At 44.5% G+C, this 26,873-nt stretch overlaps 1 protein-coding gene across 3 annotated transcripts in view; it reads left to right on the top strand.

The window, feature by feature from the left end:
• The window catches only part of SERINC5 (serine incorporator 5), a 99,771-nt gene that overhangs the window by 43,465 nt on the left and 29,433 nt on the right, over positions 1-26,873 (top strand). For 2 of the 3 annotated variants that reach the window (XM_027605390.2, XM_027605389.2), the window contains exons 2-4: positions 1,331-1,498; positions 25,339-25,517; positions 26,027-26,109. In XM_027605390.2, coding sequence (XP_027461191.1) covers positions 1,331-1,498; positions 25,339-25,517; positions 26,027-26,109 — 430 coding nt within the window. The remainder of the gene's footprint in view (positions 1-1,330; positions 1,499-25,338; positions 25,518-26,026; positions 26,110-26,873) is intronic. The other variant, XM_027605391.2, reaches the window with a different exon arrangement.

Genomic DNA, 26,873 nt, shown 5'->3' with positions numbered 1-26,873 from the left:
TAATTAATTTATTTATTTGAGAGAGAGAATGAGATAGAGAGAGCATGAGAGGGGGGAGGGTCAGAGGGAGAAGCAGACTCCCTGCTCAGCAGGGAGCCCGATGCGGGACTCCATCCTGGGACTCCAGGATCGTGACCTGAGCCGAAGGCAGTCGCTTAACCAACTGAGCCACCCAGGCACCCGAGCCTGAACTTTTAAAACAACACTGCCCCCATCGCCCTATGCTTTCCTAAAGATCGAGTTTCTTTTTAGCGCAGTGAAAATACTGTGTATGATGTTATAATGATGGTTATGAGTCATTATACGTTTATCCAAACCAACTGGACATACAACACCAAGAGTGAACCCTTAGGTAACCCGTAGACTTTGGGTGATGATGATGAAATGCAAGCGTAGGTTCATCCTTGGTAAAAAAACGTACCATTTTGGTGAGTGGTATTGCTAATGGGGGAGGCTTTGCATGTGCGGGAGGAGGGGTATATGGCAAATCTCTGTGTCTTAATTTTATTGTAAACCTCAGAGTGGTCTAAAAAAAGAGTCTTTAAAAAGAAAAAAAATTAACACCAGTCTCAAACTTGAAAATTTAATCCCTGTTTTATTTAATATTCCTGGATTATGTCTAGTTGCATTGACCAATGAAGCCCCATCAGAGGTAGGGGAAAAAAAATCCATTTCCCCACATAAAAGGTGCGTGTTGCCAGGGGTACAGCAGGATCTCTGTGCTTCTCGGCACCCGGGCCTGCTCGTTAGCCTAAAAGCTTACCATTAGGGGCATGGAGCTGCGTAAGGGGCACCTGTGCCTTTGGAGCTTCAAGTTACACTCCCATTATTGCCTGCAAAGGAGGCTTCCTACCCGCCCACATAGCCTTTCCCATCCAACCATCCCGGGGAGTTTATACAGTTCATTCTTTGCCTCACGGGTTTTTGGCAAGTCCCTTTCTTGGGCCCAGCTTCTTGTTTTTTTTTTCCCCCCCACGTTCTTCCCACCCCACTTTGTCCCTTTTCTCGTTCTTGGCTTCTTCTCTTACTCCTTAGTGATCTCCGAAATCTTCGTTTTCCCTCGGAGCACTGACGACAGGGCTTCAAGGGGAACCGTGAGTGTTGAGTGTAATGACTGGGCATCTCCCGAGCCACATGCCTGCCTTCCACCAAAGACACCATCAGACCCTCCACGGTGAGAGCCTTGTTCCCACGCTGCGCTGTTCCCGCGCGTCCCGTGGGCAGGCTGGCTCCGGGCAGCGGTGGCCTGGACGGTGGACCTGCAGAGGGCTGGCGTCCGGGGGTCTGTCAGGCCGTGGCTCTGAGAGGCTGTTTTGTGTCCGCTCCCTAGCTGGCCTGCTGCTGCGGCTCTGCCGGCTGCTCCCTGTGCTGCGGCTGCTGCCCCAAGATCCGACAGTCCCGGAGCACGCGCTTCATGTACGCGCTCTACTTCATCCTCGTCGTCCTGCTCTGCTGCGTCATGATGTCCAGGACCGTGGCTAACGAGATGAAAGAGCGTGTAAGTCGGCCTCTGTCCAGCCCCTCCTGTTTCTGACGGTTGAGGAGGGCGTGTGGGAAGCTTTCAATGCAGGCGGTGGGGCCCAGCCACCCTGGTGTGGTTTGGGGTCTACTCGTGTTCTCTGAACCTTCCGGAAACCTTTTCGGTGCTTTCCTGCCAAGCGGGGGAGCCGCTCAGCGGCTTGCACTTTAGCAGTAGTACAAATACGATCCGACGCTTCGGGTGTGGTGTGTGTTTGGCCGTAGCCTTGTTTATAGCTGTCCCTCCTCGGGTGTACGGTCTTTCCTTGTCGACTTCGTACTTTTCCCTTGTCGTCAGGATGGCCGCCAGGGTCTCAAGTGGCAGCTGTTGAAAACTCATCTTGGCCTACGTGGGAAGCATGATAAAGCTTAGAAAATCCCACAGATAATGGGGAGTGGGCTCTAGGGCGATTTTTACTTTGCTCATGTATTGTTTGTGGGTTGGGTGTCTCCAGGGTTGCCGGATAGATTTCTGGCCATTTCTTGGGCAGTGTATCATGCTGCGGCGGGCCTGGTGATGTGATGCTGATGAAGACACATAGGACCTTTCTGTGGACTTTCCCCATGGAAGGCCTTTTAATCAGCCAGATGATGGGGACATGTTGGGGGTTTTGAGGGAGCCCAATAAATAACATTTCCTAGGTTCTAAACAAATTGACAAAAAGAGACTACAGGGTCAGCAGATAGATGCCAGGCATCACCTTAATCCCTCGTAAAGCTGATGTGAGACAGTGTGGCTTGGATCTGCAGAGAAGTGGGCTTCCTACTACTGAACCCCAAAACGAGTTAGGCTTTTTCACGGGGGGACCCCACCCATTACCAGTCTCACTGGGCTGGACCAGACTTCTCCTACAGAGGTACACAGTTTACTAGGAAGAGCGGCAGGCGTGTTGCAGCTCTGGTCCGAGGAAAGCCTGGCTATCCAACCCTGTTTTCCTGGGGCCCAGCAGAATGAGGATGGGGAGGAGGCCAGGGGGAGCGCTCCAGTGGTCCCCCTCTACATTGGAGGTGACATCACCAGGAGCAACTCCCAAGCAAGAGTCTGTTCTCCGCAACCTTAGGCTGATCATACAGACTATCTTAAATACCCTCTCAAGTGCTTCCAAACAACCATTTCCTTAAAAGCACTTGATACATTCTTATCCATTAGGTCCTTTGAAGAGTTCTGTTGGGTAATGCTTTGATCACTGTGGCTGTATGGCCTGGAATATAGTGGAGCCACTGTGGAAGCTTGTGAAATTGCGATTCCCTGCTGACTGCTTTAAACGTTGGCTCTCTCCTCAGTAAGGCACTGCAGCGGGGGCTCTGGGGCATTCAAACTTGTGAGAGATGGGGCTTCTCCTGCAGAAAACAGGGTGTAAAGTCTTCTGAGGCATAAACAAGGTAGAAATTAGTAAGTGCCGTATGAGGGGAGGCATGAAGTGCTTTGGAAATTTGAGGGCAGGGAGACCCAGAGCTAAGGCTGCCTTGTTAGGCCACACCAGGCTTTGCTGTACGTTGGTGGTAGTTAGCACCAATTCTCTTCGTCATACTGTGGTTGGATCTTGTATGTTTGTATGCAGGAAGTTTGAGAGGAGAAATACTGAAAGGGCATTTGATCTCCCATTTATCACCTTTGTTTTTCAGGTAACTTCGTGTTCTCTATCAAAATGCAGTAGGCGTTGGTTTGAGGGTCCACTGTGGTTGTGGCAGGAACTCTGAGCGGGTATCAGATGTCTCTGCTGCAATTCTGGCCCTTCAGAAATTTTCAGTCTCATAGAATTAAGCTTTGGATCCAAGAAGCAAAACCCGAGACTCTACAAACATACAGTGGTGAACCCATCTGAAACATGGTTACTCGAGGGCGGGGTTCCTTTGGGAGCCACAGGTATACATTTTAGGATATGACTTTAATAATAAAAATAATTTCAACATTTGATGGCTGTCCAAGTAACCTGCCCCCATGAAACACTCCTTTATAACTTCAGCCAGTGTCTATGATTTCCAGGTCTTTGTAGAACGTTTAAGAAACAGAAGATGTTGAGTGTTGAGTGGTATCACTAAGGGAGGCTCCATGGAAGTGACTTGGATAATAATAATTATTTTAATTGCTAATATGTATTGGGTGATACCAGGTGCCAGGTTTTATTCTGAGCATTTTACCTGAATCCTCTTGGTTCCTCACTACTGCACTCAGCTGAACAGAGGTGCTGAGGCATTGAATCATTTCAGTACCTTGCCCGAGGGCTCCAGCTCTAAGTGGTACAGTTGGGATTTGAACCCAGGCTGAATGTGTTCTTCGTGCCTAGGCTGTGTAGGTGGACAGGAGGGCAAAGAGATGAGACATGGGTAGGTAAAATGGCCTTGCAGGGATTTTAGTGCCAAGGTTAGGCATTTGACCATGGTTTGGTGGCCAGTTGGAAGCCATTATCGATTCTTGAGTAGGAACGTGTCCTTATAGAAACAGACAGATATTTAGGGAGGTGAGCCCAGCAGTGGTGTGTGTGTGTGTACAGTGTGATTTGGGGTCAGAGCAGGGTGGGGGGTAGGGGCAACCCTGACTCCTCACATTGGCTCTTCTAAGTGTTTCTATGCCTGTCTCTTGAATGTACTTATTTAAAAATGGTTTGGCTGGCCTTTATGCATAGGGAATGAGGTCTCTGTGGGGAAAACCAGTCCTTTTCCATTTTTAGGGCCTCATAGAGGGCGGCCAGCTGGTCACAAAGTCAGCTTGTTTGCAGCCTATAGAATGGAGGCTGACCTCATCCTCAGGCAATGCTTGAGGGCGGGTGTTGAAAGGTCACCTTGTGGGGACACCCACTGGGCTTCTGAGGCAGTCCTCGCCCCCACTTTGTTGGGACTGTGGAAATGTTTGAGGATGTGCTGGGAAGAGGAGAGAGCGTGTATGCTTTGCTTGTAACTGCCCGGATGGGAGTGTCATGGCCTCCTACCCAGCATTCTCACCTTTGTGTGCAGAGGATGGGACTCTCTCCAGAGCCACACGGGCCTTTGGTGCGTGGGTTCAGAACACGAGGGCAGCCCTCCTTTTCAGTTGGTGTTTTTTTTTTTGGCCTTGGTTTCAAAATGTGGCCCAAGTTTAAATTTGAGCAGGAGGGAGCTGCAAGGAGCTGCCCAGCCAAACTTCATCCTTCCTCCTTTCACTAGGGAAACTCTTCTTTCCCATAAGAACTTTGGCTCAGAGCAAACTCTACCAGTGCTGGTGATGATGCAGGGCGGATTTCTGTCTTCTCCTGGGGCAGCTTTCCCCTCCTAAAATGTAGGAGCCTTTTTACTGAAGGTCATTCATGTCATTAATCCTGTAATTCAAAGCAGGTATAGTCTTTTTTTTTTTTTAAGATTTATTTATTGGGGCGCCTGGGTGGCTCAGTCGTTAAGCGTCTGCCTTCGGCTCAGGTCGTGATCCCGGGGTCCTGGGATCGAGCCCCTCATCGGGCTCCCTGCTCAGCGGGAAGCCTGCTTCTCCCTCTCCCACTCCCCCTGCTTGTGTTCCCTCTCACGCTGTGTCTTTCTCTCTCAGATAAATAAATAAATAAAATCTTTAAAAAAATAGGATTTATTTATTTGAGAGAGAGAGGAGAGGGAGAGAAAAATATCCCCAGCAGACTGCCCACTGAGCGCAGAGCCTAATGCTTGGGCTCGATCTCATGACCCCAAGATCATGACCAGAGCCCGTCAAGAGTTGGAGGCGTAACCTACTGAGCCACCTAGGCTCCCCAAGCAGGTATAGTTTAGGTGTGGTTTTGGAATGTTGGGTGAAGTCCTGAGCTGAAGGCTGAGAAAGAATTCTTGAGACATCTTTGATGCAAAAAGGTGATTTTATTTTATTTATTATTTTTTAAAGATTTTATTTATTCATTTGAGAGAGAGAATGAGAGATAGAAAGCACGAGAGGGAAGAGGGTCAGAGGGAGAAGCAGACTCCCCGCTGAGCAGGAAGCCCGATGTGGGACTCGATCCCGGGACTCCAGGATCATGACCTGAGCCGAAGGCAGTCGCTTAACCAACTGAGCCACCCAGGCGCCCTATTTTTTTATTTTTTTAAAATTCATTTTTTAAATTTTTTTTAAAAGATTTTATTTATTTATTTGATAGAGAGAGCGAGAGAGCACAAGCAGGGGGAACAGTAGAGGGAGAGGGAAAAGCAGGTTCCCTGCCAAGCAGGGAGCCCGATGCGGGGCTCGATCCCAGGACCCTGGGATCATGACCTGAGCCGAAGGCAGACGCTTAATGACGAGCCACCCAGGTGCCCCACAAAAAGGTGATTTTATTAAAGCACAGGGGACAGGACCCGTGGGCAGAAAGAGCTGCTGCCCTGGGGTTGTGAGGGGTGGCTGATTATATACTTGGAGTTGGGGGAGGTAAGGACAAAGGGAAGTCTTCAAAAGGACTTTCATATGCGAAAGAAGACTCTCGGGGATGCTGGAGGCCTGGTTAGTGTCAAGTTAAGGTTGTTTTTCCTCCTAGTAAGGTATTAAGACAGTTGGGAGTGTCCTGGAGGAACATTATACTCAGCCTGCCTCAAGTTGTCAGTGGGCTGCAGGTTACATGGCAATTTTATTTTATTTACTTTTCCCATATCACTGTGGGGGAGAGGGTGCTGTTAGGGCTCCAGGAAATTGAGTCTATGGGCTTCTGAAAGTTAGGCTATTGGTTAGAATGCTATTTCCTTGTAAATCACTAAGACGTTTGTAAACTGATGGAGATTCCTGTCCTGCAGGACTGTGATCTCTGTCAGTTAACTGTTCGTTTTTCCCTTCGCTTAGCTTTAGGGCAGCCTGGAGTGACTGAGGAATGTCACACCATCCCACCAGGGGGGAGGGGCTGGTTTGTGGGGTGTCCGCTTGTGCTTTGTCCTCAGCTTGCCTTCTGCTCCCTCATCAGTCTGAGATAGTTGATTCTAGGGGATTAAAAATCCATTTCAGAATGTAGGACGAGAGAGAGTTAAGCCTCCTGACCTGCACCACTAAGTCAAGATGTAACTTCTCTACTTGGAAGCAAATGATGACACTTTGAGGTTTTGGTCCCCTTGGAATCTGCCTGGCTTTTTAAGACGGAGGAGAAAGGGAAAGGTTCTCCTTGTTTCCTGTGGAGGAGGGGCCTCTAAAACCCAAGCTGCTTTGGAGAGGGCAGGACAGGTGATTTATGTGGCCCTCAGGCCTTCCTCCCTGTGAGCTCAGGTGCCAGGCCAGCGTAGGAAGAGCCTTAAATGGGCCTAACCTGAACCGTATTAGATCCATTTTTTTCACTCGCGTCCCACATTGTCCCCAGGCTGCTTTCATTCATTGAGATGGGTGGTAGATTAATGCCTGAACTGGCTCAATCTTCGCTCTTTATTTTCTTCGGAACCCAAACACATGTTTCACATTGTAGAGTGCTGGTTTTTGTGTTGTTATATGTTTGCTCTAAACTTAAAGTTTTTTCAAAGATTTTATTTATTTATTTGACAGAGAGGGCACACAAGCAGGGGGAGTGACAGGCAGAGGAAGAAGCAGGCTCCCCGCTGAGCAGGGAACCCTGGGATCATGACCTGAGCTGCAGTCAGATGCTTAACCAACTGCGCCACCGAGGCGCCCCAAGCTTAAATTTTGAAGAATTATTCTTGGTATTGAGAGGAGAGGCTATTAAGATCTTTGTTTTTGATAGCAACCTTTTTTGTTCCTTCATTTTTTATTTGTTAATTAATTAACTAAAGTAAACTCTGTGCCCAACATGGGGCTCAAACTCATGACCCTGAGTTCAAGAGCACATCCTCTTCTGAGTCAGCCAGGTGTGTCTGTTCATTTGCTTTAGAAAACATTCTGCTTTGTTTGTAATCTTACTTGGTTTCTTTTGGAAACATGTTTTACCTTATACAGTCTTTTCTCGTGGGTTTAGGTCCATTTTCCTTTAAGTGAGAATGCAAAAACCCAGTTTTTGCATTGGTGGTTCTTGCCCTGGATGAAAAGAGCTTTGTGGTTATTTTCAGCACAGGGCGATAACGCTGCAGGGCAGGGTGGCTTTTTAAGGACCCGTGGGCAAGGTCTATAGGATGTGGACTGGAGCAGGTCTCCTGGCTGCAGTGTCTTTTTTTTTTTTTTTAAGATTTTATCTATTCGTTTGAGATAGAGAGAGCAGCAAACTGGGGGGAGGGGCAGAGGGAGAGGGAGAAGCAGGTTCCCCGCTGAGCAGGGAGCCCAACGTGGGGCTCCATCCCAGGACCCTAGGATCATGACCTGAGCCGAAGGCCGATGCTTAACCGACTGAGCCACCCAGGCGGCCCCTCTTCAATGTCTTAAAAGCAGTCCTTACATTCCATTCTCTTCTGGGACTTGCTGCAAGTCAGCCAGCCTGATGTTAGAATGCCTCCCTCCAGGCGTCAGCCCATGCCATACCCAGAGATTGCAGGTGAGCCCAGGACTCGTGCATTGGCCTACAGGCTCTTGTTTGGACAGTGGTTTTTATTATCATTAGTTTAAAATTTTAAACTTGGCTCCTTTAGGAGGGGTGAGCATGCCGTGGTTCCTCAGAGGCCCCATCACTAGTTTACTTACACTGTGTCTCACACATTACTTCTTGCCCCCGAAGAAAGGCATGTGGATTTGCCACTCCTGAAGTAGCTTAAACTCTTTGAGTTCACAAATGTCTGACAAAGCTATCAATATGAAAATGGACACGAAGCTTCTCTTACCCCACCTACCCTGAGCTCTGGAGAAGTTGCTGAGTGGAATGTGCTAGAGTAGTCTGTGCAAATCTACGCCCATAGCCCCAGGCCCAGATCCAAGAAGCCCTTCTCTGCTGTAAGTAGTCTACCCTCTTGCTCACTGGAATCAGGCATTTTTATCCAAGTAACTGTTTAGAAATTGAAATTGTCTTGATCACTTTGGTCCACTGGACTCAATGGACCACTCAGTTTTAGGGCTAATGTGGGGTGGAGGTAGGACACTGAATTGGATCTAAACCAGGCCTCTCCTTCCTCAAGTAACATTCATCACCCCCCCACCCCACCCCCACTTTTATTTATTTATTTAAAGATTTATTTATTTTGAGAGGGCTGGGGAGGGGCAGAGGGAGAGGGAGGGAGAGAGTTTTGAGCAGACTCCCTGCTGAGCTCCCGACAGGGAAGTGGGGGGCGGGGTTGGTCAGGGGAGGCACTCAGTCTCAGGACCCTGAGATCATGACTGGAGCTGAAATCAAGAGTCAGACGCTCAACTGACTGAGCCACCCCGGCGCCCTACCACCCCCCCACTCTAAAAATCTTCAGTACATACTGTAATCAATCACAATTTCTACATTTATTGTGAAGTCCAAAATTTGTCAGGATGCGGGAAAGGAGATGAATGTTAAGGCTGCTAACTGGATTTAGACCCTTTGAACAAAGGTAACAAGATAGGCCTAAAGAATTTTTCTCTGTTTATTAAAAAAATCCCATCTCTCCCAACACATTCCCTAGAGGTGTGATATGTACATTTTTTATATCTGTATTTCTCAGTCATTTTCACTGTTCATTATTGTCTTCCTCAGGAGGCGAAAGGAGAAGGAGATACGGTAGAGGGAAATTCATGTATATTGCCAGCATTAGTGTAAGATTATGTGGAAGTAGATGAAAGTGAAATAGTTAAAGAATTATTTGTAGCCCGTCTGGTGCCAAGGCCACACCCAAATCTTGTAGTATCCCCATCACCCAGAAAAAGTGTTCATCCCCGCCTTGCCTGAGCCTGAAACACTGCCCTCTGACCCTTCTCATTCCCTTCCCTTTTTTCCCTGGGGCAGCTCATTCATTTCTAGCTTTGGTTATTTCAGTACGTATATCTGCTAATCAGGGCATGCTTTTCTTTTCCTTTCTTTTCTTTTCTTTTTTAAATATTTATTTGAGAGAGAGAGAGAGCTCTAGAGAGAGAGAGCCAGAGAGCAGGAGTGGCAGGCAGAGGGAGAAGCAGACTCCCCTCATGAGTAGGGAGCCCGATGCGGGGCTTGATCCTTGGACCCTGGGATCATAATCTGAGCCCAAGGCAGATGCCCAACTGACTGAGCCACCCAGGTGCCCCACGGCATGCTTTTCTTGGGACAGTGCTTGGTACCCTGTCAAATGCCTTCCCTCTCTTTTTTTCTAGATCCAGTGCTTGACCACACACTTTCCCCAGACAGGTCATAAAAGTATTGATTAGGTTTCCACTGTGCATTCCGGTCAGTTTTGATTTACCCCCACCAGGCTCCTTGATGTCTCATTCCAGTTTTGTTATTTCCTGAACAATTAGTCAGTTCATTGACAAATTAACAACACTTTGGTGGTTCCTGGTATTGACAGAGGTTTGATCCAATATGTTTGAGGGTCTGGAGTTTGGTAGATGAGCTACCTTACTTTTTAGTTTTAACCTGCAGTGTTAAGAGGAATGTGAAGGCATTAGAGTCAGTATTGTTTGTGGGAAAAGCTTTTTCTGTGCTAGTCTCAGGGGATTAAAAAAAAAAGTAAAAACAAAGTTTCTAGTTAAAGTATCTAGTTAAACAGATAAGAAATGGAAAACAGATACTGTGTTATGATGTGTTCTGCCCTGTGAAGAGACAGCAAATATCATATGGTGTTAAGGGTTATGCAGAGAAAATAAGTACCTCTTTTAGAGTATGATTTAAATAGAAGGTTAGAAGGATTTTTGTTTTTTTCCCCAAGATTATTATTTTTTAAATATTTATTTGAGAGAGAGAGCATAGGAGAGAGAAAGTGTTGGGGGGAGGGGAAAGCAGAGGGAGAGGGACAAGCAGACTCCGTGCTGAGCGCAGAGCCTGACGTGGGTCTGGATCCCACGATATCATCACCTGAGCCAAAAATCCAGAGTCGGCCACTTAACTGACTAAGCCACCCAGGCATCCCCCAAAATGTTATTTTTACGTATCTCTACACCCAGTGTGGGCCTTGAACCCACCACCCTATGATCAAAATCAAGCTGGCCCAAGCCCGCTAGATGCCCCAAAGGTTAGATATTTTAAAAGTGGGAGAATCTTAAGTCAGAATCCTAACGAGACCCCTCATTTGACAGGTGAGAGGGTGGGGCTCTGGGCCGTGGCTCGTCCAAGGCTGTGACCCCAGGTGGAGCTGAGACTAGAGCCCCAGGAGGGCTGGCGTCCTGGCTGCCTGGCCGGTGCTGTCCCTGACTGCACCCCCTGGGTTTGGTTGTCCCTCGGGTATTTGCAGAAGTGTAACAGGGAAGGCCTTAGCAAACTTAGTCTTCCTCCCGAATGCTCATCTTTCTTCTGGAGCCAGTGGTGAGGAAGTATTCCTTCTGGAACTAGCACTGCCTCGGGCCTGTGGCAGCTTTCTTAGCTTATCTTCCCCACCTGCTGCTTTCCTGTGGTGAGGACCAGAAGCTGGGCTCTAGGGATGACGGTTGGTCTGACTCAGAAAATAGGAGGAACCACAAATCTAGTCTTTGTTTATTTGGTGGCTTTGCATCTAAAACACAAACTGCCTTCGGGTTGTGTTTGGTGTCATTATATTTTAAAAAGTAAACAAATATCAGCAATGAAAAAATATTCCACTTTCTGTCCCAGCCTAGAATGACAGGCTTTCATGCTGAAGCTAGAAAGTCTGGCTCTTGTTTTGATTTTGATGTTTACCAGCTGAATGTTAAGAAAACTGTGTACCTAAGACCTAGTATCAGGTGTCATTCTGGAGCATTAAAGCTCTATAGAGTAGTAGATTTCCCATTCTTAGCTGGCATTTTATTATGTTTTTGTGTTAGAACCAGTGTCAAATTAGCAAAAAAAAGAAAGAAAAAAAATTGCTGACCTGATCAGTTCTTTGATTCTGGAGTTTATGTTGTTGTTTTTTTAATCTAGCTGGGGTAGAATGCTTTCTAGAAGTTCTCTTTCTGAACAGCAGCTGAGTTCATTGTACTGTTGTACCTTGTTTGTGTCGAGTGTATCAATGAGTATGTTTCTGAGGTTAAAGATGGGTTTGGGCCCTCAAACCTCAAGTTCTTGATAGGACACCGCGGGAATATTTTCACTGTGGCCTAATGAGAATTTTCCTGTGGGGTGCTGGCAGTGAGGTTCTGCCTCTTAATACTCTGGGTCTCCTCCCCTCCAAGTGGGAGTGACTTTGGGGGCACATGTTTCCAAACAACCTTAGCTTTGGTCTAAATTCCATCCAGACCTAACACCACGTGGGAGAAAACAAAGAGTCCCTGCAACCCTCCCATCCCTCACCCCTCCCCTTGCTTGGGCCTCACCCTCCTGCTCACAAGTGAGTTCCGGGAAAATGATGGTGGGAAATAGTTCTGTACTACAAGCAGCGATTTGAACTAATGGATACCCTGCTGAGAGTCTTTTTTGAATCTGAACCAAGGGTAGAGAAGTTTGATCCTTGTCCAGGAATAATGAGCTTGCCAGGAGCCAGAGAACAAGAAACAACAGTCATTGTCTTTGGACTGGAGGATCCATTACCTAGAAACTTTTGGGGGGGGGGCATCAGGTGTTAAAGAGGATCTCTCTTTCAGGATGGATCTGACTGTGGGACGGGGAGAATGAACCCCCTTTTCTGTCATCTTCCAAAAGCATCTCTTCATCGACTGTCTGCTGTTGGGACCTTGGAGCCCTCCTCTGCAGATAAATAGAACAGACAAGAGCTTACAGTTGGAAATGAACAGTTCTGTCATTATAGAAACAGGCCCGAGGGAGCAGACAAATGGCACGACACAGAAAGAACTAAGAGTCAGTAGCCTCAAAACGCTGGGAGCAGGAAACATAAATATTGTGAATAGTTGAGTCTTGATGCTCTTCAGAATTTCAAAGGGTGATCATGTTACTTGGTTAAACTGTAATCCAGTTTGTGCTTGAAGAAGTCTTTTAAGTCCAATAATTCCTTCCTCCCTCCTGTCTTTTGTTCTTTCCTACCTCAGTGCCCTGGGCGAGGTGCAGGGGATGTAAGTAGTAACACAGTTGTCCTTGGAGAACCAGACCCCACGTAGGGGAAGAAGAGAACGGTTTGGTAATTGTATGCAGAAGGAGCCCCTTGATGCTGGACTGCACATATGCACGTGGGCGTGTTTGAAGAGCTACAAGTGTGTGAACACCATTAGTGACTCGGAGACAGTGCTGTCAGCTTAGCCATCATTTCTGTTGACTTTCAGGGTCACATTAGCACTCAGGAATGTTTTCTCTGTGTCCTTGTCTGGAGACAGGGGAGCTGAGGGGAGGGAGGAGGTTTGTGAGGGAATGGAGTGTGTAGCCCTCTAAAGCAGCCTTGAGCTTAATCACTAGGGGGTCAGGCATTTTAGGGGTGGGGTTTTTAAATTTCAGTGATGACTGTTTCTACAGTCTTAAAATAAGTCTAAAATTATCTTTTGAAATGCCGGCTTTCATCAGAGTGGGTTTTATTTTTGGTTGTACAGGGTGTGTTTGCACAACAGATGTGAGGACTTTTTTCTGTTAGAGCTTTTGAGGGCTTCTGGCCCGCAGAGAGGACTGGGACTCCCAGGCATGTCCTCGCCCTTCTCCTCCACCACCCTGCAGATAAATTAAAATACTTAATTTACGGCTCTAAAAATGGCATACGAGAGATGTACAATTGGATTCATTTAAAGCACAAGTTCCATTTTGGGACAGCAGCGCTCTAGAGGAGAGAAAGAGTCTCCATGGAGGTGAGAAGGCAGGGCAGAGTCCTGGGACACTCAGAAGACAGTCCAAATGGACCTCTCTGCTCCTCTGTGGCTTTTGATCTGTAGAGTAAGTTACCCCACTTGTCATTTGCCTTTGAGATGTTAATTTATATTCGCCAGTTGTACACTACTCCCCAGCTGTTGTTCCTGGTAGTGTAGGCTGGTGAACTTTTCCTGTAGAGAGCCAGCTAGAAAACATTCTCTGGTCTGGGGGTGTGTTGTCTCTAGCAACTACTCAGACTCTGCCGTTGTAAGGCAAAAACAACCAAAACAATGTGCCAACAAATAAGTGTGGCCGTGTTCCAATAAAACTTTATTTTCATAAACAGAAGCTAGCGGGATATGATCCACAGTCTATGAGTTTTTGATTCTTGTGTTCGATCATCAGTGGCCCTATGCATGTCATATGCAGTCAATCCCTCCTCCCTGGGGGGAGAACTTCAGTGGCTTAAAAGTTATGTTGAAGGCACCAGAGTCTTTGCTTAAGTTGTAGATAATTGGGATGTGTCAACCACATGCTAGGTCGATGAGACAAGACTATTGCAGCAATAAATTTAGTGTGACACGTTTAACACTACATCTGTCTTAGTCTGCATGGCCTTTTGAAATAAATGGTAAATTATTCACAGATAAAAATAATTTGTATTCTTTTTATGTAGCCAAATGAAGCATTTTGGTGATCAAGAAAAAGTGGGGAGGGAAAAATGAGTGTGTGGGTACCTTGGTTCCCCTGCTGCTGAGGACTCCCCATTCCAAGTCCAATAAATGGTAAAACGGGAAAGATGCTGGGCCAGAAACCTAAATGTCCTGGTCCTCAGTACGAGGATTAGGAACTAGGGCCTCAGAAACTTGAAGTTAGAGGTGTGGTAGAGTCCAGTCTTTTGGGGGATATTAGATTCTCATGTCCCACCTAAGGCAAAAATCATGAAGAGTCAAAATTAACCATGAAAATGCTTGAAATATCCATAAAGTAGAACACACATGGTTCTGTGTGTAGAGCCGTTCACTAGAAAGTTAGCTTCTTGTCAGCATGGATTTTTTAAACCCATTTTATTCACTGCTTGTATCCCCTTAATCTAGAACAATACTTGGACATAGATGTGAATGAGTGAGCACATGACTAACCCTGTACTATAAGTATATCTTAATTGTATGACGTAATGTATAGTACGGAAAAAAGATTTCACAGTCAAACTCTAGTTTTACTGGGTCTAAAAAAACTATTTATGGAAGACAGTCAAGCACACAGCTGAATTTGTCATAATACATCGTCGCTGTATTCCAAGTCCACATAGTCACAAAGGCAGCTGATTTGGGGTGCGCTTAGGCTCTAAACATGTCTTCCATCTGGTAAGTGATCCGAATAGAAAGTTTTGCCTGTTGAGGTGTTCCGTCCTCTTGTTAGAGAAAGCCTAGCATCTCTGCGTTCACGAGTGATTCTTCACTGGCCTCGTTTCTCTCGGGACAGGTACAAACTCCTTCAGACCCTGTGTTCTATGGGAGGGGCAGGGCAGACAGTAACCTTATTTGCCAGTAAAACAAAGTGCAGTCCTCTCTAGTGAGTTTTAAGTTGTCTCTGAGGTTAGGTGTAGATTTTTTTTCTTAGACTCAGAGGGCCCCATCCCCACCCTACCCCCCTTTGCAGTGTTTTTGGGCAGAGACCCACTCAAGAAAGAGGATTGAAATGCTGACCCTGAGGGGGGCAGTGGAGGATTTCCCGGCTCTGAAAGCTGTGTCCGTACCCCTTCTAACATTTTTCCTTCCTTTCTTCTACTCTCCCTGTTACTCCAAAGCTCGAGTTCTCAGAAACCCTCCCTGGGGACAGCTCGGCAGTATCTGCTAAAATTTCAAAACATACTAACTTTATGACCTGCAGATTACCTTCTTGGTGTCTGTCCTCCTTGGTGTTTTACATGTGTACAGAGAGAGATGCACAATAGGGAAAATATCCAGGGTACGTTGTTTATGAATTAGTGAAGAAATAATTATGAAAAATCAGAAACACCCTTAAACGTCTGCCATTTGGGTAACAGAAACGAAATTATGGTTGGTATGGACATGCAACCATCCGCAAGACACTGTGAGTGGGGCGTGTCCAGGAGGGTTCATGCAAAGCTGTGACAGCACTTACTACCTCTGGGAAGCAATCAGGTTGGAGGAACAGTGGTCAAGAGGATTGTATTTCCCCTGTTTTCGATTTTATTATTTATGTATTTATTTGTCTATTTATTTTGGAAAAGAGAGAGAGAAGGTGCGCAGCCTTGAGTGCGAGGCGGAGGGGAGGGGGCCAGAGGGAGGGAGAGAGTCTTGAACAGGCTCGTGCCCAGCGTGGAGCCGAAGTAGGGCTCCATTTCACAGTCCCGAGACCATGACCTGAGCTGAAATCAAGAATCAGCCGCTTAACCGACTGAGCCACCCAGGAGCCCCTTATGTTTTCTCTGTCTTTATGGTAATTTACATTTTCCTTGGCAATAGGCATATAATTACGTATTGCTGAGTAATCACAAATTAATAAAATTTAGGAACGATCTTTGGACCCCTGCGTTTGCCATTAGGTTTCTTGAAAACAAGGGTAAAAGACCCACTGGGTTCACTTCCTGACCTATACCCAGAGCCTGGCTATCTCCTCAGCCATCTGCATTCTGGCTTCTGTTCCCCCTGGCTCCAGAGAATATTCTCATTCAGTGGCCCAAATGACTGTCGGCTGACAGACCCAATGTTACTCCTCAGTCCTCATCACACTGGCAGTATTTGACCCTGCTGACCACTCTCTGCTTCTTGAAAGCCTTTCCTTCGAATTCTCCTCTTCAGTTCTGGACCTTTTCAGTTTCTTCCTTGAGTTTTTTCCTTCTTCCCAGCCCCTGAATGTTTGTATTCCCCAGGGTTCTGGGCTGTGTCCACCTCGGTCCCCCTCCCCTCCTTCACCGCCTTCCTCTCCAGGGGAGTTTACTTACTGCCTTTGAATGCCTGCCTCCTCTGCCATTTCTGCTGGGCTACCAAATCTCTAGTCCAGCTCTCTTCCTGGAGTGCTGCACCCTTGCTTAGTCACCTGCTCACACTTGCCCTTGATACAGGCACCTCCAGTGCAATTTTTTAAAAGATTGTTATTTTTTCATCTGACACACACACACACACACACGCACACACACAGCACGTGCACGCATAGGCAAGGGGAGTGGCAGGCAGTACTGAGCAGGGAGCCCAACCTGGGGCTCGATCCTAGGACCCCCGGGATCATGACCTGAGCCGAAGGCAGATGCTTAACTGACTGAGCCACCCAGGTGTGCCTGCAATTTTTTTTTTAAGTGAAGTATTGCCCCACCACTTTGAAACTGCTCTTCTGTGATCCTGTTCCCCACTGGTCTGCCGTTGGATCACCTGTCAAGCTAGAGAAACCAGGATTCTTATACCTGAGTTCCTCTGCCTTTATTTGTAGGCTTACCCCAGATCAGCAAACAGGACCTACCCATTCCTGGGCCCCAATTCCCCAAATGCTTTGCCTCTTTGAAGAGTTATATAAGTTTTCACTGGGATTGACTTACTTCTCATTCAAGACCGGTTCCTGGTTCCGTTTACTAAAGTTTGTACATTCCACTTTTGATGTTAACTAATTCTCTTATGGAGATTGACTTTAGTTAGTCCTTGTTCCCCTTTTGTGGAAGATCCCTTCATTCCATTATAATTAGTCAGTCCTTTGGGAACTGTCTCGTTTGGATTGAAAACTTTTTGTTTACAGTTTGATCAGAGTTGTTTTCCATCTAATCAAATTTGTGGCTGCTGGATCCTGATGAAATGCTTGTGGTGAAGGAGCTGTGAGCACTAATGCTCGTCTCTGTCTCATGCTTCTGAGATTCTGCAGAGTTACCATTGGGAGCATTGAGTTCCTGATTTCAGAGGTGACAGGGTCAGATAAAACTAGACTGTTTTTTAGTTCCTGTTGTGGCTTTTAACAATGACAAATGTAGACTTGCCTTTTAAGAATATTTAGAAACCCGCACAAAAGAGAAGCAGGTATCGGTTGTTGGTACTGATTTTAAATAGACCCCCCCCAATCCCAAAAACGGCCTCAAAGATATTCACCTGTCAAGGAATGAGCCTAGAGGTGGTCCCCCGGGAGCACAGAAGCTGACCTCAGCATTCCCCATTTCACAGCTCCTGTCCGTCGGTGGGTAGCAGACAGACATGGCTGGCATGGACCTGGAGTTTTTCCACAGAGAAAAACAAATCATCTTAGAAAGTTTGAAGAGTAAGTGGAATTCCAGAAAGAGGAGAGGCAGACAGAAAGAGGCTCTGGTTCTGAAATTCATGTTCAAGTAAGGGGTATTAAATAGAACTTGCAGATCCAGTTCTTCTAGTTTTCAAGCTATGCCTCAGGCCAACGTGCCCAAAGCTTTCTTGGCACCTGGGATTCATGCAGCTTTCTAGAAATATGATAGAATGTAAGAATCATTAGCTTTGCTTATATACCATTTTCTTAACTCTCCCAAATAACACTTTCATATCGGAAGGGCACCTCCACTCTCATCTTCCTCCTCTCTGTTTCTGTAAGAACCCTCCCAAAGTCTGTTCTTTTAGGTTTGCAGCATCTGGGCCCCTGGCCAGCCAGAGCTGTATGTGGGTCTTTCTGTGGCTCTTCTGTGGTTTCTTTATATTTATTCATCTGAGATAGAAGTTTGTTTGAGGAGCATAGCTAGCATCTGTCCTAGGTAGGGAACATTGTGTGGATTTTCTTCTAGCTTCCATCTCTTTGCGCTTAATACTTGTGTTGATTTTGAAACTATCTTCCCTGATTTGGGAGTTCAGATCTATTTTCTTTTGAGTGGTGACTATTACAATATGAATCCTGGGTAAAGTAAATAGAACACCAACTAAATTCTAAAATGCTTATTCCCCCCACGTGTAAATCAGAACATAGGAACCTGTCAGTCATTCATGTAATGTGCTGATTCCCCTCTCCCAAAAGTTCTTTTTATAAAATAGATAGCACCTTAGAATTTAAGGAAATTTACTGTATGTGTGTTTTTTTTGTTGTTGTTGTTCTGTTTTGTTGTTTTGTTTTTAAGTAGGCTCCATGACAGAGAGTTGCATGCTCTCCAGACTGAGCCAGCCAGGCACCCCAGGAAGTTTACTTAATGGGCATTAGGGATTAGGAACCATGACAAGCACTTTTCAAGGATTGACTAATTTAATTCTCAGGACAACTTCGCAAGGTGGTGGCAATAGTGTTTTGTTGGACAAGTAGGGAAATTGAGGCTCAGAGAGAGTGTGGAATTTGCTCAGGTTAGTAGTGGAATTAGGGTTAGAAGTCCACTGAGTCCTTGTTTATCCTTACCGATAATTTGATGGCTTTGAGTTTGGCTGCCTTGAGGATTAAAAGGAAACCTCTTGCCCACAGGTCCCTATGGAACCAACGTAGAAGTAGTGTCCTTGGATGCCCAGAGCCAGACTTAAAAGAGGCAACACCCTGAGCAGGTCCGTCGCCTTCACCCCACAGTGTAAAGTCTGTGTGTGATTTATGTTTTCTTTTTCTAAAACTGGGATGGAGCTCGGAGCAGCAAATATTTAACCAGAGCAAATTCTCCTTGGTAAATTCCATTGGCTCGTGTAACATAGAGGTTCTTTGCCTAAAAATATTCACCACTTACTGAGGACTAAATGACTAAGTTACCCACAGAACATAAGGCAGGTCTTAGTACATGGAGCAGTGGGTTGTTTGGCTACTTTTATTTTGGAGAAAATAGTCAGTGCCACATACTCACCCTTTGTGAGGCTGAGAGTCCCTGGGACTAAACAAGGGAGGGGTTTGGGTGGGGGGATGATAGAATGGGAGTTTAGGCCCTATTGGCATTAGCCTTCTCCTTGAAATGGGTATGAGGAAGGTTGGGGTGGGGGGAGAAGAGACTGAAGGTAAAAGATGGGCTGGTGGAGATGAAAGGGGTACCGACTTAACATGTATTATAGTTGGGGGGAGAGGGAGATGTCAGGAATTAGTTTTGTTGATTGAGTAGAAGAGAGAAGGGAAGGAAGAAAAAAAGCTGAATATTGTATAGAGCTTTAATCCTATATAAATAAAACAGCCTAATAAGTGAAGTGTTGTCATACCTCCGTGAATATAGCTTTTACAGATTTAAACCAGTATTACCTATTTGTTACAGTACTACTCAATATGGGTAGAGCTTTTGTTTCTCGCTAAGAAGTTCTGAAACATTCACTTTGTGTGGGATCTCCCATTATGTCAGTGTCTGAAGAATTTATTATTTATTTTTTACGTATGTATTTATTTTTAAAGACTTATTTATTTGAGAGAGAGAGAGAGAGTGTGCACACGTGCTAGCAGGGGGAGGGGCAGAGGGAGACAAGCCGACTGGGGTGCCTGCCACTGGGCTTGATCCCAGGACCCTGAGATCATGACCTGAGCAGAACTCAAGATGCTTAACTGACTGAGCCACCCAGGTGCCTCTGTTATTTATTTATTTTTGAAAAAAAAATTTTTAAATTAAGTTTTATTTTACTTCCAGTTAGTTAAGATACAGTGTTATATTAATGTCACGTGTACAATATAGTGATTCAACAATTCCATATATCACCCAGTACTCATTTCATGACAAGTGCACTCTTTAATCCCCATCACCTATTTAACCCAATCTCCACCCCCCTACCCTCTGGTAACCATCAGTTTGTTCTCTATAGTTCAGAGTCTGTTTCTTGGTTTCTCTCTCTCTTTTTTCCCCCTTTGCTCATTTGTTTTTTTTCTTAAATTCCACATATGATTGAAATCATATGGTATTTGTCTTTCTCTGACTGATTTATTCCACCTAGCATAATACTCTCTAGCTCCATCTATGTCATTGCAAAAGGCAGGATTTCATTCTTTTTTATGGCTGAGTAATAGTCTGTTGTATACATATGTATGTGTATATGATATACACATGTATATATGTATACATATATTCATACCACCTCTTTTTTATCCATCCATCTATTGATGGACAGCTGGGCTGCTTCCATAATTTGGCTATTGTAAATAATGCTGCTATAAACATAGGGGTGAGGATGCATGTATCCCCTTGAATTAGTGTTTTTGTATCCTTTGGGTAAATACCCAGTAGTGCAATTGCTGGATCATAGGGTAGTTCTATTTTTAACTTTTTGAGGAACCTCCATACTGTTTTCCAGAGTGGCTGTGCCGGTTTTCGTTCCCACCAAGAGTGCGAGAGCATTCCCCTTTCTCCACATCCTTGCCAACATGTGTATTTCTTGTGTTGTTGATTTTAGCCATTCTGACAGGTGTGAGATGATATCTCATTGTAGTTTTAGTTTGTATTTCCCTGATGGTAAGTGATGAGCATCTTTTCATGTCTTCCTTGGAGAAATGTCTATTCATGTTTTCTGCTGAGTTTTTAATTGGATTATTTGTTTTTTGGATGTTGAATTTCTGAAGATTTTAACCCCATGAGTTTGCTCACTTGTGGTAAAACACAACTAAAAATTCAGACTCGTTCAGAAAGCACGTGCTGACTTCTCTCATTACTGCATGGGGGTGCTTCCTGTGTCCTTGTGTCTAGTCCCAATTACTGTACCGAAGCAATTTCCAGACCAGACATTCTCACTGGGATGCCCAGGTGCTTCCAACCCTATAAGTTAACACAAACTCCTGATCTATTCTTCTAGTTCAACTGTTTGTCCTCTGCCAACCCTACTTCCCTACCAAACAACACCTGCCCCCCCCTTCATTTATTTGTCATCCATACGGTCCTGCCAACTATGACATCTACCTACAGAATTTCTGGTGTCCCTGCCAGTGGTTTACCTTCTTCATCCATTACCTGGACTATTAAACCAGTGGCTTTTCAACTTACCCTCCTGCCTGAAACTGGTCACCTTTCTAGTCTGTCCTCCACATTGTAGCTTTAATTGTTGTTTCTCCTGCTTATAGGATGGGGGCCAGACTTGTTAGCATAGAGTACTCCTGGCCTCTTGCGGCAAGACTCTGAATTCTTTTGAGCTTTATCTTGTGCCAAGGAATACTTTTTTTTAGTTATGTCTCATGCAACATTTAGGATAAGTATGTCCCAAATATTGTATGGGGCATTGTTAGAAGGTAGGAGAGGAACAGTAAAGTATCCCCCAAACTAAGAAGGCAATTTTGAGACTGGAAAATGAAGCAAGCGACTCCATGCAGTTTACAGAGTTTTATTCAGGGTACCTTATTGACAGTGGGGGTGAGGCAGGAATGGCGGGTGGATCTGGCAGAGGATGATCCACGGCAGCTGCAGTTATTCTCTGCAGAGCCCAGACCTTAGTCCAGATTTTCTGGAGTGAGGGGACATGCAGAAGGGTACTATAGTGAGATCAGAAGCTTCGCATGCACCTAATAGCTAACCTTTAATTAGATCTTGTGGCACCACCTGTGGTATATCTAACAAATTCACGGGAGGCCAAAACAAGCCTTACCCCCAACCCCTATCCTCGGCTTGGCAGACATTTCTAAGGTATGTGTGTTAATCTTCAAGGGACCCCAAGAGGGGTCATCGAGTGAACACAAACTAAATGGAGGGCCAAAGATGGAGTCACCTACTGTCAGCACTCCTGCAGACATACTTACATTAAACAATTAGTCATTGTTTATTCAAAACTTAAATTTAACTACACATTTTGTATTTTATCTGGCAATCCTGCATGTCTGCTACTTTGTTTTGTAGCCTGTTCAGAAATACAGTAGTGTCTCTCTCTATGCATTTACATCTTGATTGGATCTAAAAAAAAAAAAAAAATTGCAGTTGCAGAAACTTTGTGAGTACAAAATATTTGACATTTCTTTATGAAATCTTTCATATCCATCTGTTCACAAATAAGGAGCTATATTTAATTGGGTCTCAGCAACAATGCATTTTTGCCTGAGACACTAACTTGAAAAAATATGTTGTTTTGGAAAAACATGTTTCAGATTAGGGTGTAGTAATGACTGTGGACCTTTTCTGAGTGGAGGGAATCCTCAGTCAGGAAAATGAACTCCAGTTAAATTTAGTCTTCTTTTTGCTTATGGAAATAATGAATAATAAATAGCTTCAGTTACTATTGTTTCTTTCTTTCTTTCTTTCTTTTTTAAGATTTTATTTATTTGACAGAGAGAGATAGTGAGAGCAGGAACACAAGCAGGGGGAGTGGGAGAGGGAGAAGCGGGCTTCCTGCTGAGCAGGGAGCCCGATGCGGGGCTCGATCTCAGGACCCCGGGACCATGACCTGAGCTGAAGGCAGACGTTTAATGACTGAGCCACCCAGATGCCCCTACTATTGTTTCTTTAAGATCTTTCCTGAGGATAAAGCTAAATTGTCATGGTTCAATTTTACTTCCAGCTTTGTGTCATTTTTTTCCTCTGCAATATTTTTTGTCTTGTGAATAAGTTACAGTGTGATTTTCAACTTATTTTTTATTCTGAAGAATGTTCATCTTTAATGTTGATAAAAAGCAAGGTTTGTTTGTTTTTTTGTTTTGTTTTGTTTTTTAACCACTGGCTAGATCTTTATTTTCCAACATTAGTAGTAATAGACATATCCTGCTTGTTCTCATTATGTAAGATTTTAGTTATTCTGATAATATGCATAGGTTTTACATTGAAACCTTCTAGTTGAACTAGAATAAACCATTGTCAACCTTTATCAGAAGATTAAGACTCATAAAGAATGCCAGTGAATTAAAAAAAAGCCCAATTAATATCCAATTCACAGAGAAAAATGCCAGTGAATTAAAAAAAAAGCCCAATTAATATCCAGTTCACAGAGAAAAATACAGATAGCCATAAATTTAACAGAAGATGTGAACCTTACTTGTAATGAGGAAGATGGACATTGAAACACGATAGTGTTTTTTATTGTTGGGAAGGAAATTTTTTCTCTACCCTTCAAGAATCTTCTGGCTGGTCTAAAAATTAAATTGACACGAGACAGATTAATCTGGGAGAGTCAAACTTAATTTTGTACGTTTGTGGAATCCACATAATTTCATAAGCATGAGATTCCAAAGATGGGCAAAATGAGGTATATATGTCATCCTGAACTAAGGAGAAGGGGGAAAGGGCCTGAGACTTCAATGAGAAGAAAAGCAATTCCCAGGAAGATGAAGAGGCATAAATGTTTGGTAAACAAATGTTTGCTGGGCCATATAGAAGCAAGGGACAGAGAGAGGAATTTTTACAAATAGACCTTGCTCAATTCTTCTTGTCTGCCACACTGAGTATGCTGTACTTCTCTGTGGTGGTAGCTCTCTTCCTGGAGCAGGTCTTCTATTAAATTCTCCTCCCCCGCCCCCCCAAATCTAAATTTTTTTAGGCAATTAGGGAAGGTCAAAGTTTTTTTGAGTCTCCTGGAACATGATTGTTTTCAGATCAAAATAATTCACATACCAAAGTGCCATATCTTGGGGCCATTTGTTCTGAAACTTTACATTATCTTTAAATTGGATGTTCAGGTTGGGAATGTGAGCAGTCTCAGATGTTACTGATGAGATATAAATTGGTTCAGTCTTTGAAAGCGTGGTTTGACTTTACCTCTTGAAACTTTAAAATTTGATTCCATTTCTAGGTCAGCAGTCTATCCCATATAAATAATGGCACGTGTACAATGAAGCATGCATAACAGTGTTTATTGAGTCAGTGTGTGTAATAGCAAGAAAACACAAGTAACAGAAAACAAAAAAATCCTCCCCAACATGTTCACTGTGGGAATGCTTATCACTTTGATCTATTCTTACTATAAAATATTAAATAGTGGTTAAAAAGTGGATTGGAGGGGGGCCTGGGTGGCTCAGTCGTTAAGGGTCTGCCTTTGGCTCAGGTCATGATCCCAGAGTCCTGGGATCGAGTCCCACATCTGGCTCCCTGCTCAGCAGGGGGTCTGCTTCTCTCTCTGCCTCTGCCTGCCTCTCCCCCTGCTTGTGTTCTCTCTCTGTCAAATAAATAAATTAAATCTTTAAAAAAAAAAGTGGATCGGAATTTTATGTATAATTAATAGGGAAAGATCTCCACGGCTTATTGTTAATTGGGAAAAAACATATTTTAGAACAATACATATACTCTTTTATTTAACTAAGTTGTTTGTTTATATACTGTGTATGCGCTGTACAAGTGTATGTATGTATATGTGGGTATATTATGAGTGAGAATTAGGGATGGGGACACACTTGTAAACTCATAAAAATACCCACCAAATTGTTAACTCTTGAGGAGAGGAGTGATATTTTGGGGTGGGAGTGAAAGAAGTCTTTCACTTTTTATTCTATATATGCATTTCAAGAAAAAGATATCCATGTGTTACAAGTATAATTTTTTAAAATCCTGATACTTGATTTCAGAATTCATTTAGGCTAAGTAAAGGTGAAGTGGTATGCTATAGCACTGTATCTTTAAAAATGATTCAGGGATGCTTGGGTGGCTCAATTGGTTAAGCAGCTGCCTTCGGCTCAGGTCATGATCCCAGGGTCCTGGGATTGAGTCCTGCATTGGGCTCCCTGCTCAGCAGGGAGCCTGCTTCTCCCTCTGCCTGCCACTCCTCCTGCTTGTGCTCTGTCTCTCTCTGACAAATAAATAAATAAAATCTTTAAAAATAAATAAGTAAAAATTATTCAGAAAAAATTAAGAAAAAGTCTTTGGAAGAGGGACTTTTTTCTCAGTCTGCATTTCTCTGTGCACAAGGTGCATTTCCATGTTGGATTTTGACTTGTAGGCTGAACAAACACTTCATGACAGCCCCTCTTTTTTTTTTGTAAAGATTTTATTTATTTATTTGACAGAGAAAGACACAGTAAGAGAGGGAACACAAGCAGGGGGAGTGGGAGAGGGAGAAGCAGGCTTCCCGCAGAGCAGGGAGCCTGATGTGGGGCTCGATCCCAGGACCCTGGGATCATGACCTGAGCCGAAGGCAGATGCTCAACCGCTGAGCCACCCAGGCGCCCCCATGATAGCCCCTCTTTACCAGGGGCTTTTATTTTATTTTATTTTAACCCAAATGAATTTTATTTTATTTTATTTTATTTTTTAGAAGTCTGTTTATTTTTGAAGTAATCTCTACACCCAGCATGGAGCTCAAACCCACCACCCCAAGATCAAGAGTCCACATGCTCTTCCGACTGAGCCAGCCAGGCGCCCCTCTCTCTACCCAGTTTTAACAGATGACTTTTCTCTCTTTTTCCTCAGATTCCTTTTTACGAAGATATTTGTAAAGGCATTAAAGCTGGTGACACCTGTGAGAAGCTGGTGGGGTATTCAGCAGTGTACAGAGTCTGTTTTGGAATGGCCTGTTTCTTCTTCATCTTCTGCCTCCTGACCTTGAAAATCAACAGCAGCAAAGGGTGTAGAGCCCACATTCACAATGGGTAAGTCTTTGGTCTTCAGGGGTGGGGGTGGGCAGTTTGCCCTTTCCTGATATTTAGAACACTGTTCCTTCATCTCTTGTACTCATCAGACTGTCTAACTGCTCTTCCTCTAGTTGACATTGTTGACTCTGACTTTAGGGAAGGTGGGACTTGTCACCCCTCGGTGGCCTACACCCCGCGGTGGCCTAAGACCTAGAATCCTGTTTGTAACACTTAGTACCACGAAGAGAGTTGCAGCAGAGACAAGAGTTTTTATTTCTTGTTAAGACCTGTCCCTACATCATCCCCCCACCCCAACAAAGTGGCGTTTTGTACAGAGGCCACGCTGAGTTGGTCTAATTATGGGAAAAGGCAGTCTCCAGTCACTTAATTACTCCACCTCGATTTGGAAGGAACAGTACCAACAGCAGAAACACGGGCTGATGTGCTTACCTTCTAAGAGCTCTTTTGTCCTTCCATGAATATCATTTAAATACATTTCCTCTTTTTTTTTATTTTTTTCCTTCCAGCTTTTGGTTCTTTAAACTTCTGCTGCTGGGGGCCATGTGCTCAGGAGCTTTCTTCATTCCAGATCAGGAGACCTTTCTGAATGGTACAAATGGGGTATTTGGGGTACCTGTTTATTTTGTTCTTACCCATTTTGTAAAATTGTTGCAAACTGTAGTCCAGGGTGCCTTTGATATTTGGATTAGTGATTTCTTGTGGTTTAATAAAAAATTCCCTTCTTACCTGCCCACACTTCATCCACCGTCTCCTCTCCCTCTCCCCTCCTCTCTCCCCTCCCCCACTTCTTGATCTCTCCCCTATTCCCTCTCTTTCTGGCTGGGTGTTACCCTGCAGCCTGGAGAATTCAAATGGTAACTTTAAGGCTATTGGCCTGAAGGGAAAATGGGGCACTTAAAATTTGTTTGAAAACCAGTTTTAGCATGTCAGTATGACACCATCAGCCATGTTTGAATAGGCCCAGGGAGGCCTTGCTCTTTCCCAGCACTGCCCAGGAACTCCACCTACACCCGAAACCAACACCAGGTTTTTGAGCAGCTTCAAATCTGCGTGCAGCTGAAGTGAGATCGAGAGGCTTATCTTACTTGTCTAAACTTATCTTACGTGAAACTATACCATTGAATTATGTTTCTTTTTCACCAAATTTACCAAAATTTATTTAATTTGAAGCCTTTAATCATATCTGAAACGGGGGCCTTTTTTCATAAGAGCCAGGGAGGGGAAAAAAGCCTGAATTTCAGTGGCTCAAAACATTGTTTTAACCCAAATGAATTCATTTTTCTAGTTCAGGTAGTAAAAACATTCACGCTGTGTCGGTCAATAACGAGCAGCCCACAGTTCCTCAAATGGTCA

This window comes from Zalophus californianus, chromosome 5 (genome assembly GCF_009762305.2).
Source record: "Zalophus californianus isolate mZalCal1 chromosome 5, mZalCal1.pri.v2, whole genome shotgun sequence".
In the NCBI taxonomy this organism is placed as follows: Eukaryota; Metazoa; Chordata; class Mammalia; order Carnivora; family Otariidae; genus Zalophus; species Zalophus californianus.
The sequence above is the reverse complement of the archived record's forward strand: the minus strand, read 5'-3'. Positions and strand labels throughout refer to the sequence as shown.